This window comes from Heptranchias perlo, chromosome 13 (assembly GCF_035084215.1).
Source record: "Heptranchias perlo isolate sHepPer1 chromosome 13, sHepPer1.hap1, whole genome shotgun sequence".
Taxonomy (NCBI): Eukaryota; Metazoa; Chordata; class Chondrichthyes; order Hexanchiformes; family Hexanchidae; genus Heptranchias; species Heptranchias perlo.
The window spans coordinates 25218341-25231652 of NC_090337.1; the positions used below are offsets into that span (position 1 = coordinate 25218341).

A 13312-nucleotide genomic window follows, 5' to 3' on the forward strand; every position below is an offset into this window, starting at 1 on the left:
AGTAGACAACAAACAAATGGAAAATATGCATTGTAGAGTCGGGGTGAATACATACCTCAATGAGACCTAATATTGTATGTCTATTATCATTTAATTCCCATTTTTAGAAGTTTGATCCTAATATTGCTGGTTATATTAGTTGTAGATTAACCCACTATATTGTGGTTTATTTGTGTGTAATTTCTGGCACTAGATGTTATCAGAGCATTTATATAGTTCACTAACACCATAAAGTGTCAGAATTGGAATTTTGCAGCAGTGAAGTGAACCCCCACATATTGTTTTGAATATTGAATTTTCTGATGCAGTTGGGCCCGAGACCAACAGAAGTGTACAAGATGTTTAACCTCATTATTTGGCCTTTTACGTTCATGAAATGAATGCTAGATCACACAGCTGCCCATGCATCATGTGTATACACAATAACAATTTTAACTTTTCAGAAATGATGTCATTGGCTCCAAGAGACCTGAAACTTTGCAACTGTGGCATGACAGTGAGCGACAGCAGGCATTAAAAGATCGGTGAGTTTAGATTTACAGTTTAAAAAGAAGTGATTGTTTTAAAAGGAAAGCACAGTTTGATTGTGGATTTGTCAGACATCCTACACGAACCTACAGCCATCATATTGAGCAGAATTTATTTTGCACTTTTTCTCCCCTTTTCTCTCCTCTCCTGAAGGTAAGCATGCTGGGGTCAAGTTCTACTGGTGCCAGCAGTCTCCAGTACTTTGCCCATGTACTTCTGGACAGTGATTGTTAGCACCCTATTTGACCACCTCATCTGAAGTCCACACCTGTAACGTGTAATCCTAATACAGTATAATTTCACTCAAGGGTCAGTGGATAGCATTTAGGACTTGAGAGCCCTGAATCTTTTTCTATGGCCCCACCAACTCTTTTCTCTATTCCCTCCACCTCCCTGTGCCCTCACCATAGTGTTAAGACCAAACTGGTGACAGGGATGTGGTTGCTTTTCACACACTGCCAGTGTTTCAAATCGGTGTCAGTAGGGTTACTTCAGTTGTTGGACACAATTTTTCGTGCGGCCTTAATACCCAAGTTATCCCTGTTAACAAACCATGTTTCGGAACAAATTTGACAATTTGCCTGAAAAAACAGTCCAGGCAGACAACAGCAATCTGAACAGTGGAATTCCTGAATATGTTAGACTGCTTTCATGGATTTAGTGTGAAACTTTAAATTAGATACAACACTTAAAAAATTTAGGTGAAGAATCATCTGTCCAAATTGTTTTGAATCATTTTCTTCTCATTTCCTTTTTTTTACTTATTTGTTGGTTATCTATTCTCTATCTCCAATTCTTTAACTTTCTCTATCTGAAACAAATCTTTCCAAATAATAGGCAGTCTGAGGAGCAGCATCCTGTTACCATTGGGAACACCACTGGTGATGCTGCTTCACCCTATTTCTATCCAAATAGCTGCTCTGTAGAAACTGGCAAGACATTTCCTCTACAGGAAATGGGAAAAATGCTACCCTCAAGGGTGATTGTTGTGGGGAACCTCTAATTGGAGACACTGGATTATTATTCTTCCATTAAGACTAGTTGACCTTTGCTTTGCAAAGCAGTGTTAGAGATATTTGATTGCTGGTTATTTGAAAATAAAACAGGAGTTCCACATTGGCATGAACTAGCATAATCCAGTAATTCCAAGGATTCTCTTCAGTCCAAAAAAGGTGTAACAGCCTAATTTGTCTAGCCTGTGTAGTTTAATGTGAGTTTTAAATATCAGTATTGATGTAATCTTAACCTATTTTACTGGGTTTATCATTTGATAAAGATAAGTTTTGCCATTATTGTTTAAGATTCTAAACTTACACCTGTTCATTTGGTATTTACTTTTTATTAAACAGCTCTGTTATTTACATTTCTTTTTCTCTTTCCAGTGGATTTTCAGATGCTGGCTTGATCTCTCAAACTCCATCTAGTGGCCAATATGTGGTAATTATTATACAGTTGATCACATTAAAGTGCCTTCTGTTAAATCATCTGTGTCATCCCACCAGCTATTTGGGCAGCTTTTGTAATATCTGAATTGCTGCATTATTGAAGTGCTTGGGGAATTGCAACTAAAATATTGAAGTTGGTCTGGAAGGACCCTGATGCAATTATTTACAACTGTAATGAAACAAGATTAAAATGTCAAGATAGAGTTAACTAGAAGAATTCTGCAGCCCAGGTTATGTTAGTGTGTCATAGATATAGAGAATTCTCATAGCTGTCTGCTGTTCTATCAATGAAGAGTACTTGAAACCGAGGCAGTTTCTTAAATTTAATTGTTCAGTTCTGTTTCTCCTCCCAATTTAATTTTCTTGTTTGCCCTTATCATAACTAATGCACTGCACAGCAGAGTGGTAGAAGTATGGTTAATGCCTATGATTTACCCAATATAGGATAATCGGGTGAACTGTTTCACTTAAATAAAGGAGAAGTCAGGCTGTGATACTTGCGTATCTTCCACCAGTTGATTGCATGGTGGGATGGTAGACATCAGAGCAGGTTGTGTTGCGGGCATTGCAATCCAGGGAGCCAATGAAGAAGGATGTGGAGATGCCGGTGATGGACTGGGGTGGACAAATGTAAGGAGTCTTACAACACCAGGTTATAGTCCAACAATTTTATTTTTAAATCACAAGCTTTCAGAGATTATCCCCTTCATCAGGTGACGAAGGGGATCATCTCCGAAAGCTTGTGATTTTAAAATAAAATTGTTGGACTATAACCTGGTGTTGTAAGACTCCTTACAATGAAGAAGGACAAAGATAGCTTACTTTTTAAAAAAATATATTAAAAAGACATGAAACTAGAATTGTGTTGTGGACCTTCAGCTGTTAAATCTTACGGACTTTCAGAATTCATCATTGCTGACCTTTTCCTTTCACAGATTAGACATAATAGCTACACTTAAAATACAGTGTTACATTACAGCAACTGGAACCTAATGTTGTAAACAGAATTTTTCATTTGAAAATAAATGGTTGGTGACCAGGTTAAATGGTTTGAATGCTGTACTTGTCAGACTTCGAATGTGGGGTGCACAGAGTTGGAGTTGCAGAGGAGACGTGAGCAGCTACTGGTGGAACGGACGCGAAGAGAAGCACAACTCGCAGCCCAACAATATGAAGAGGAGAGAATCCGAACAAAACAAATTCAGAAAGAAGCTGTCCTTGACTTTGTGAGAGTAAGTACTATTATTTTAAAGATCTAATAACAATGTAGTAGTAATTTTATGGGTGCAATCCAGAATGTACTAACAGTTTACTGAAGAAATGATCTGTGGGAGCTCTACTTTGTTTTCCTGCCTCTTTTAGCCTTTTTTCTTCCTTTAGGTCCCCCACAGAGTGACAGAGCAGGCTCAAAGGCATGAAATCCCAACCCTTGTTTCTATATTCCTAAAGGATAGGGAAGAAACTTGCTCCAGACTTCTGCTGATACTATGCTGTAACCACTCATTAGGAGCTCTGTGACTCCCCTACCTGTGCTCAGCACCCCCTAATAGTCTAGCTGAACTCAAACGAATCAAAGTTGTATCACTCCATGGGAGGATTGTTCTTTTTAAAATGTTACTGTTTTTCCTCCCCTACACCCCGTCGTCTCAAAGTGGGGAGGGGGTTTATGTCACCATATATTGTCCCAGTGACTTTAAAAATTCTCCTCTTATTTAAACCCTCATCTGCCTTACAAAGGCACTTGAAAATGAACACATTCTGAGCTATCATTGTACCTCGGTTATGGCTCTTTCAGAAGTAATCCATCATCTTACAATGAAGTTTACAATTCCCACAAAATTTGTTCCTTTTTGTTTTCTCCTCTCTTATCCTCTGGATTCCTTTTAAAAAGGTAGTGTCCTCCAGTCTAAATGACAGTCCTTCATGTATTGACCTAGACATGGGATTTTGGCAGTGATTTGTACATGGGGGCAATGAGCGAATCACAGTCCTCTCCTTGTACTGATGTCTGTGCACAGTGGATACTAATCAGGAGTAGGAACACTGGTCTATTTGCTCCTTCCTAGTCCAGGAATGCCGAGTCTAATTGTAGTGTCCCTGCTGTCACCCATGGTACACATTAGGCATCTAATCTGGGGATCTACCTAGTTTGTATGGCTCCTATATGCTGGCTTTACCAACTGAGCAATCAGGAAAGTTAGACTTTCAACTTTATCGATGTCTTTCCCGTCAGATGAGTTTGTTTCAAAAGTCAAATTTTTGGAAACTTTCCCTGAATGATTGCTAACATAACCCCTGATATTATGTTCAACTTGATCAATACCAAAAAAAATTCTTAAATCTTAATACGAACACAAAATGTGCATTTAAAATATATAACCCTTTTAATTAACACTGGTATTTATATGCTTGGGTGAACATTGTTGTGACTAATATTAACCCTAGGAACATCATGGATATGCTGCTGGGCACATGTAGTCCAATTGCACCCAAAGATAACTCGTCCTGCAATAGCACTTCCACATTTGATACTTTAAAATATGCCAGAAGTTGCCCATTTTCTCATGGGTCACACAACTTTATGGTGTGAGTAAAAGATGGAAGCATTGCTGCTTAGCAAAGTTGCAAGTTACTTGTGTACTAGGAAGTATTCTGTCTGAGTTGACAGGTGTAAAAGTACCCACTGATTAATCAAATGTGAAACTTATGGCGCTACAACTTTCATGTAATTTATAGGAATGGTGGTTGTACTAAGATGATAGTGTTTGTGCTTTATCTCCCTGCAGCAAAAGAGTGGCCAGAGCCCCCAGAAACAGAGTCCCTCAGACAGCGATCACAGTGATGTAAGTCCATGTGCAGGTTTAGCTGGGTGTTAAGAGAATAGAGCCAACGGTGAGAGATCTGTCTCACTTTTTTTTAAGGCAGTGATGTTAGTGTCACATTCTTTCAGTTCAGACTTCAAGGACAGTATCATCCTAACCACAAGGAAAAACATCACATACCAGAATATGTGATTTTTGCATCTAACTGAGCCATCCCTAAACATGTGTCACCTTTTTCTCCTTTAGAATACTTAATTTGTACTGATCGTATTCCAGACATGCTTCGATGTCTAATTATTTAGAACAAAATTCCCACTTAAGAAATTAATTTGGAGGATTTTGTAATATATAGGTTTCCTGGAGTAGATTTGTCGATACATATTCTATAATAATAGCTCTGCCATATCAAAATGACAGATTTGTAAAGGATGTGGATTTTCCTCTTCAGTATTGATGGAGCGATGTCTCCGTCTTGCTATATCGCTTTCTGCAGTGAACATTAATTTTTTTTAAAGTATTTTTTAACTACCCTTGTAAACATATTTTTTAATTTATAGAATTGTGCAGGGACAACAATTCAAAATTCAAAATAATTGTCTGATTGTTGTGAGCACTGCGATAGAGTGGATGTTTGAAACTTGTCTTCCTGTGCAAAGCTGATTAATCTTTCTGCTTCAGTGAATATACTGTTCCTTCTCTCCGCCCCCAATCTCTGACTCTTATTGAATTGTAACTTCTAAAAACTTTATCCTTTGTAGCACAGCTTTATTTTGCTGCAGTTTTTTCCCCCCATTTTTGCTGGCATTGTACACTTGTTTGGAGACAACAACATAACCAGTTTAATCATCAGGTTTCACCAAATTTTTCCTTCTCACTAATAGCGTTTTGTGCGGTCCCAATTAGAGCTCCAAGTTTAACTTCAGGGGGTTGATTGAGTCCAGATAGATCCTCGATTGGCACCTATAGTAAAACTATTTTGGTGGGCTTAAATCTATATACACACTGACGACTTCCTGTAACATAAAATTTCATTAAATTTTAAACAAATGTGCTATAATATCAGGAACACGTTTGCATCTGTCTATATACTTTTGCTCTCAAAGAGAAGGAGAAATTAGGAGGAGTACTTTTCTGTTCAAACTACTGCCCCGTTTGTCTTATAAAAAGGTAACAACTAACCAGTAGTCTTTTTCCTGGATGGGTTGCTTCCGGGCAGTGAGTAGAGCAGCACTGAGCTGGTCATTGTACCTCCTCTAATTTACATCCCAGAATTGTTTTGGGAACAGGACCCAAAAGAACAGGTCTCCCAACAACATTTTGACAGATAATCTTTTCAGAAATGGGGCAGTACTTTTAAATAGCCCTTCAAAGACTTTACTTGGTTTCAGTCAAAAGACACTAGACTTCTTTCACAAATGGATATGCTGTTTGGATTTTTGATATTAAAGTTTCCCTAACTACTTAAATGGATCATGAGCTTGAAGAAACTTGGATATTCCAAAAATCAGCTTAAATATTCAACTTTGAGTTAATTATTAGTATTTCTTTGTTGCTACTTGCAAATGAAAATTAACCTTTTAATGTTAACATTTCTGTTGATTTAACCACAATTCTGAAATGGTAATCATTCTCAATTTTATTCGTTAACAATCTAATGTAAGATCAAAGATGTGCCAGCATGTAATATTCAAAGTAGCTTTTTATGTAATTTCCGACATTCATTTTTTATCTAGGTTGTCCTATTTAACATATGTTCAGACATTATTGCAGTTCTTTAATCAAAAACAAAGATAAGCTCATAGCACTAAGCAGACTACTTGAATTTATAATAAATATAGAAGTAGATTGATATTGTGCATATATTTTATGAAATTCCTGTTTTCCAGTTTTTTCTCCCTCTTTATGAATAAGTGCCTGAGCTGTGCTCTATAGCTTCATTGAGACAGCAAAATAAGGTTCCAGTGTACTGTTCCACTGCTCTGTTCCCCAGTTCTACCTTTAAGCAAGCAGTCCAAAAACACTTTCAGTTGACAATTTTAGAGTCTGATTTTTAGGTTGAAAGATTTAAACATTAGAATTGTTGAGCAACATTTTAAAAGCAATTCATCATAATTCAGAACCACCGAATCTTCAAAAGACTCAAATTAGGAAGTGCTATATTTCCCATTCCTTCACACATACGTGCTATAGCTTATGCAGTTTGATTAAATGTGCTGTTTATCTGGATCCTGAAAACAGTTACAACTGACAGTACATGAGTAACAGTTTGTCTGAACTGTGTTGAACCAAGTCATGCTAACGTAAAATGTAAAGCAAGATGCATAATCTAGTTTCTTGCAATTGGTTGAATTCCAGAATTATTAAGTATATGTTAATTATTTGCACCCATACAGAATTTGCATTATTTTGGTTTGGTTAAACTCTGTTCAGATAATTAGTTTGCTTGTCCCTACAAGTGACTGTTGAGAATATTTGTTGTGTTTTGTTATGTTTATTCATCTCTCTCCTCATTCCCCTCCCCCAGCTCCCCAAACATTTCCCTATCAGACGGTCCCAGCACACAGATGATAGCGCCTTGTTAGTGGTAAGAGTGTGTCTGCATGGATTGGCCTGTATTATAATAGAAGTTTAGATCATAGAAATGGCATGATGTATAATCTGAGTTTACCAATCATTAGTTAAAGCTTTACTGAATAGCACAACCCACATAAAAATGGAAGGATTCCTTGTATTCCATTACTGGAGAATATCCCTATGGCACTTGCAGAAGCAGAACTTTCTTACACAGTGAGAAACACGTATGTGTCAAAGTCCTTGCTAAACTATATCCCATAATAATGATAACTTAAAGGTAGGCAAGCAATAGAAGAAAAAGCTCTGATTTATCTTGCCTCTGAATTTGTCACAAAAATAGCAAGTAAGCCAGAGACAAATCAGGCCCTTGAATGGAAGAGATATAGTGGTACTGTTCTCTCATTAGATCACTCTTTAACTTGTCTATGGTATAGCGTTTAAAGAGCTCAATGGGTGGGAAATTGAGTGAAGCTGTAGACACTTTTTTTTGCCTCACGCATCTGAGTTTTGAGTCCAGTATAAACTAGTGGAATGAACATCTCCTCACCCAACTGCCTGCAATGTGTCTACTGGAAATAAATTTGGGCAGCCTCATTCGATTTCTAGTGGGTGTAGATCCACAACACAAAAGGTCCCCAACTGGCAGTCTTACTAGAGAATAACTGGGAAGTGGAATAATTCATACTGGTTTTTCAGCATGTTGTGGGCGGTGCGGCGAGACCCTTAATTAACGTTTAATATTATATCTTGCCTGGGAGCATTGAGTAATAATTGTACCCTTCCCCACTTCTGCCATTTCTCACCTTGATGAAGGTAAAATTCACCCAAAAAAATTAATACTAAGGTGCTGCATAATATATTAAAAATGGAATGAAGAGATCAGTGACTTTAGATTCATTGTTTTTACACCTATGCTTTCTTTAGCAAAGTAATCATTACGTTGTACTATTTCGTTGATCTTTCTCTGAGTGGGTGTGTTGACGGACTAATTTGGAGCTTGTAACAAATTTCTTTATCATAGCTCTGTGTGCTTCAAGGGTAACAGTGGTTTCCAAATCTTCAACTTGGGTTTGGAAGCCAAACCAGACCCCTGATGCCTGACATCTTGGACTGATCCGTGAAATGAGTTGGTTGAATATCTCAAATGAAACCACATTACTAGTCAGTTAGGGAATATTCTAAGTTGAACTCCTGATTTGTGGCCACCACACTTTGCGCATAGTTACAATCAAGAACACCAAAACAAAAGAGGAAGGAGTACTGCACTGTTGAGTTTGACCCCACATTAGTGACCCCTATTAGGTGAACACCGAGTTGAAGTGGCATCAAGTACATAAATTGTAGAACAAGAAAAGACTTTGGCCCATCAACCCTGCTCATTTCCTGGACTATGTACAATCTACCCATCATGGACTTGTACCCTCCCACTTAATCTCTTGGCAAGCCAATATAAATGCCCAAGAGAAAACTGTGCATAAAAATTCCCTTATCATAAAAGGTAATCCAACAAAACAACAAAATATTCATCCAACCCCATGCCTCTACTATTCATCTGACCTGCACAGACAACAGATCTCCTTCTCCAGCAGCTTAGGAATCCTCATAATTCATTGAAGATTTGATCATCTCAGTCAATACCATTCCTGTAACCTCCAATCCTGTTCCCAACCAGATATTGTTCAGCTCGCTCTTGAAGAAAATAATTATGGAATTGTGTGCCTTTACTAGAAGTCTGACTAGTCTGTGAGAGTGGGGGTAAGGTTTCTTCTAATCTCACCTGTTAGTGAAAGAATTGGTGGTATAACCCTGCTGGCTGAAAGATTATTTAAGACAGGGACGTGAAAGAAAAGGGAATAAAACCTTCAAGTGGAAGTCTTCTTGAGATCACTAAATTGACTATACCTAAATACAAGTGCTTAAGTGAACAAAGCAGCTGGAGAGAAGGAGAAAGTGCCAACTTGTTAAATTCGAAAACTTCCCAAGCAATTCTTGTTCAACTTGAAGTTTGGAAAGGCTGCTGTGGTTTGTGCTATTCACATTAGTTTTACCTAGTTGTGATTTATTCACGGTTATCTGATTCTGACTTGAATCCGTAGTTAGTAACGCTGATCTTGCCCGGAGAGTGAGGCATGGAATTATGTTATGTTGCATGTACTCCACACCTGCCCAATATTCTAACTGCAGTAAGAACCAATGGGCTACTCATTGGTGCAGTGGAGCACGCAGAAATCATTGGAATGCATGCCTACACTCTGCAAAATACTCTATATATCTTTTAGATTACCCATGCATCAGAATGTTTTATGGCCAAATTATTTTATGCGACAACTGAACAAGGACCAGCATGAGCTGAAATCTAGTTCTGCTTTCAAAGTCACTGGTCCGTGCAGCAAAAGCATTTCTATATGTGTGTCTCAATCATTGATTATAGTTTTTAAACGGGATTTTTGACTTTTCTACTTTTCACCTTCAATATTTTTTCTACTTTTAAACTCTCCTGGATGTATCTGTAAATTTAATTTACTTGATCTAAATTCTTCGGGTTTATTTAAAAAAAATTGTTGTCTAGTTTCTGTTTGTTGCATCCTGTGTATTTTCTCACTTAAATCTTTCTTGCCGTATTTTTATTTCATCATTTGTTGACTTTAACTTTTTTTCGAAAGGATTTTTTTTGTTTTGAGGTGCATTACCTTTAATTCTTCATTGGCCTGTTACTTTCACTGAGATATCTTAAGTTTATCTGTTTTATTTCTTTTGCTTTCTGTTATCATGGTACTGCTACAGTATTTGCAGCTACTAAACCAATTATAATCACAGTAATGCCAAGATTTCTATGACCAGAGGAATGTTGGAATGAGCGATAGAAGTGATCATTTTTAAGCATGGTACTTCATTACAAGTAGTTCTTCATTTGTCACTGGGCCACCTAGAGGCAGAGACTGAGTACTGCAACACAATATAAGGCATGGCCATCATCCATTGTTTTGTTTAAATGACTGGTCCAACCATTTTTTAAAAAGTGACAGATCTCAGACCAGTGGAATTTTTGACTCTTGATGGGATTCACAAGTTGTTAGGATTTGTATTTATCCTTAAGGCTGGGAAATTGTTAGCCGATTAAAATAGTGAAAATAGCTTTACACAAACGAATAAAATTGCATGTGGTAAAAGCATTTTATTTTTCGTAGTCAGATAGATTAATCTTTCCTTTCCAGGTAAAACCCAATAACAGCTGTCATGTCATATCTCTCCACAGCCTGGGTTATTTAAGAGTTTTGAAGATGTGTAGCAATGAATGGCTAAGGCTGGCTTGCTTGCATTTCAAAGTGTGCTGCATTATAGTTGGGCAGTAATAAATGCAAGGCTTATTTTAGTACCCAAGGGATTGTTTCAATATAAGGCAGAACTGTGTGCCAAATATAGAACCTTGTATGCTGAAATCCTGATAAATAACATCTTTAAGTTTATTATTGCCATTAGATTGCAGATATGTATGTTCAATTTTTCTGTTGTATTGCTGTCAGTGATTACAATGATAAAGTAGCAGTTAGTCCATTGCAGAACAATGAAACATTATGAAGTCACGTTGGCGCTGAACCTGGTGGATGTTAGCGATTCTCAGAAAATCAGTAAACTACCGTTAGGACTTCCTGTAATCTAATGAAAAGTATTTTCTGTTGTGAACTGTTTACTGGAATGCTGATTTTTTTTTTTTAAAGTGTTAATTTCAGTGTTCATTTTCCTGACTGGCAGAGCCTCACTTCTGTAGCTCTAGTTTTGATAAACTAATGATCTACACACCATGTACAAATTTTTGATCAAGTTCTAATATCAGATTATTTGCTGCTTCTTGGATTCAACAATTATATGCAATCGAAGCAGTGGTTTAAAAAAATCACTGGATCTCTCTTAATTTCTGCCAATCAGGGTTAATTAAGAAAGCCAGTGAAAAAGTTGAATCATAATATTTTAGCCATTTTTATTTCTGATAGTAACTACATAATTCTTTTAATATCTAGTGACACATTAAATGGTGTAACATGAGAGTTATTGGCTCATTATCAAAACAATACTCCTGGAATACTGTTGTGACGACATATATCAATTGTCATTACTTTGCATAACTTAACTGCACATAAATTCGGGCAAACTGAGTCCATTTTACAGGTGTGCCGTATGGGTTTTTCTGGAGTTTTTAAGTAGAATTGGTATCTTGGTACTTTGCTGGTAGATTCCCAAGATCAGTAATAATAATTGGCTAATCTGTTGTTTGAATTCCAAAGTTGCTATTTTGGACTGTGTATAGCATGCTCATGCATGCAGACATTAAAAAAAACTAACAAAGCTGACCAACAGGTTCACCAAAGTGACACAGCCCCAGAAAAGCTGACCACTGAAAAACATCCCTGAATACATGCATTTTGAAGATGAGGGGTTGCACTGAAAGTGCAGTGGGACATGTGCTGATCATCAGTTAAGCTGCAGATGCACCCACCATTTGATCACTTTTATTGCAGTGGAAAAATCCTAAAATACATAAAAGCACAGTTTGCAGCAATGGTGAATATTGATATTACTGAGGGAGAATGTGAATGCTGAAGGCGTGAGATTTATTTTCTAAGGGAGTCTGGGTGCATGCAACTCCCAGAAGTTTTTGATTTTTGACATTATTTTTCAGCATTTTAGAGACTATTATAATTTTTTTTACACCAAAAATAGTTTCTCCTGGAAAGGTTAGAGATATTTTAAGTATGAAAATAGTAGTTGTACAGATTTCATTGCAACTTTACAGGTGAAGCTAAAATAAATGGGTTAATGCCCTCCTGTTAATATAATGTCAAACAGCAGCTTGCATTTGTACCTTTTTAGCATAGAAAAATGCCTTAAAGCACTTCAAAGATGTAATCAAAAAAAATGGATGCTGAACCCCAAAGGAGATATTAGCAGGGATGACCAAAAGCTTGGCTAAAGGGATGGGTTTTAAGGAGGGCCTTAAATGAGGACAGTGTTTCATAGAGGGATTTAGGAAGGGAATTCTGGAGCTGGAGGCCAAGACAGCTGAAGGCATGGCCGCCAATGGTGGGTGACGGGTGAGCTGATGCACGAGTTGGAGGAATGAAGAGTTTGGAAGGGGAGTTGTCGAGCTGGAGGCAGTTACAGAGATAAGGAGGAGATGAGACCCAAAAGCATTTAAACACCAGGATGAGAATTTTAGATTTGATGTGTTGGGAGACCAAGAGCCAATGTAACTCAGTGAAGACAGGGGTGATGGGTGAGCAGGACAGCAGAGTTTTTAACAACATATTAAAGATTCGCCAATTATTATTGTTGCTAACGGTAATTTTGGACATATGTTGCTCTTTTGAATCGGTCAAAAAGGTTTACTTAGTTCTACCGAAAATAAAAATTATTACACATTGCAATATTTTTAAAAGTAAAGTGCACAAAAATATGATTTTCAGGAATAAGCATGGGGAGCTGAATTTTGTGCACTCAGGTACACTTGATTGCTTCCAATCTGGGAATTGGCAATCTATTATACCCTAATTGGTTATTAATATCACTTCATATTTCCCCAAGGATGTTGACTGCTTTAAAATAGGTACAGTCTTCCCGGTTACTCCACCAGAACAATGGGACCTGAGCCATGCATGTGTAAACAAATTGAATACACCTAAGTTACATAACGTAACAGGGCACTCTGACTCACATACATAGACGCCAGTAGTGTGCACCCCACGTCACAGCAGTACAATGCAGTAAAATCCTAAGTATGGGAATCTTGTTGTTAATTTCTTTAAACTAAGTAAAACATCACTGCATCTACTCCACTTTTTATATCCAAATCCTGGTAATTACACCAGATTGGTGACAGGAATGCTCAGTAACACTAATTAATGCATACACATTAGGGAAAATTCTCTATTTCAAAAAAAGTGGGTA

At 37.3% G+C, this 13312-nt stretch overlaps 2 protein-coding genes across 9 annotated transcripts in view; both read left to right on the forward strand.

Moving 5' to 3' along the window:
* rpl35a (ribosomal protein L35a) overlaps positions 1-13312 on the forward strand; it is a 290790-nt gene that overhangs the window by 202594 nt on the left and 74884 nt on the right. The window lies entirely within an intron of this gene.
* The window catches only part of lrch3 (leucine-rich repeats and calponin homology (CH) domain containing 3), a 124492-nt gene that overhangs the window by 77528 nt on the left and 33652 nt on the right, over positions 1-13312 (forward strand). For 5 of the 8 annotated variants that reach the window (XM_067995171.1, XM_067995169.1, XM_067995172.1 and 2 more), the window contains exons 11-15: positions 444-524; positions 1911-1965; positions 3044-3205; positions 4760-4816; positions 7320-7379. In XM_067995171.1, coding sequence (XP_067851272.1) covers positions 444-524; positions 1911-1965; positions 3044-3205; positions 4760-4816; positions 7320-7379 — 415 coding nt within the window. The remainder of the gene's footprint in view (positions 1-443; positions 525-1910; positions 1966-3043; positions 3206-4759; positions 4817-7319; positions 7380-13312) is intronic. The other 3 variants (XM_067995173.1, XM_067995176.1, XM_067995175.1) reach the window with 2 other exon arrangements.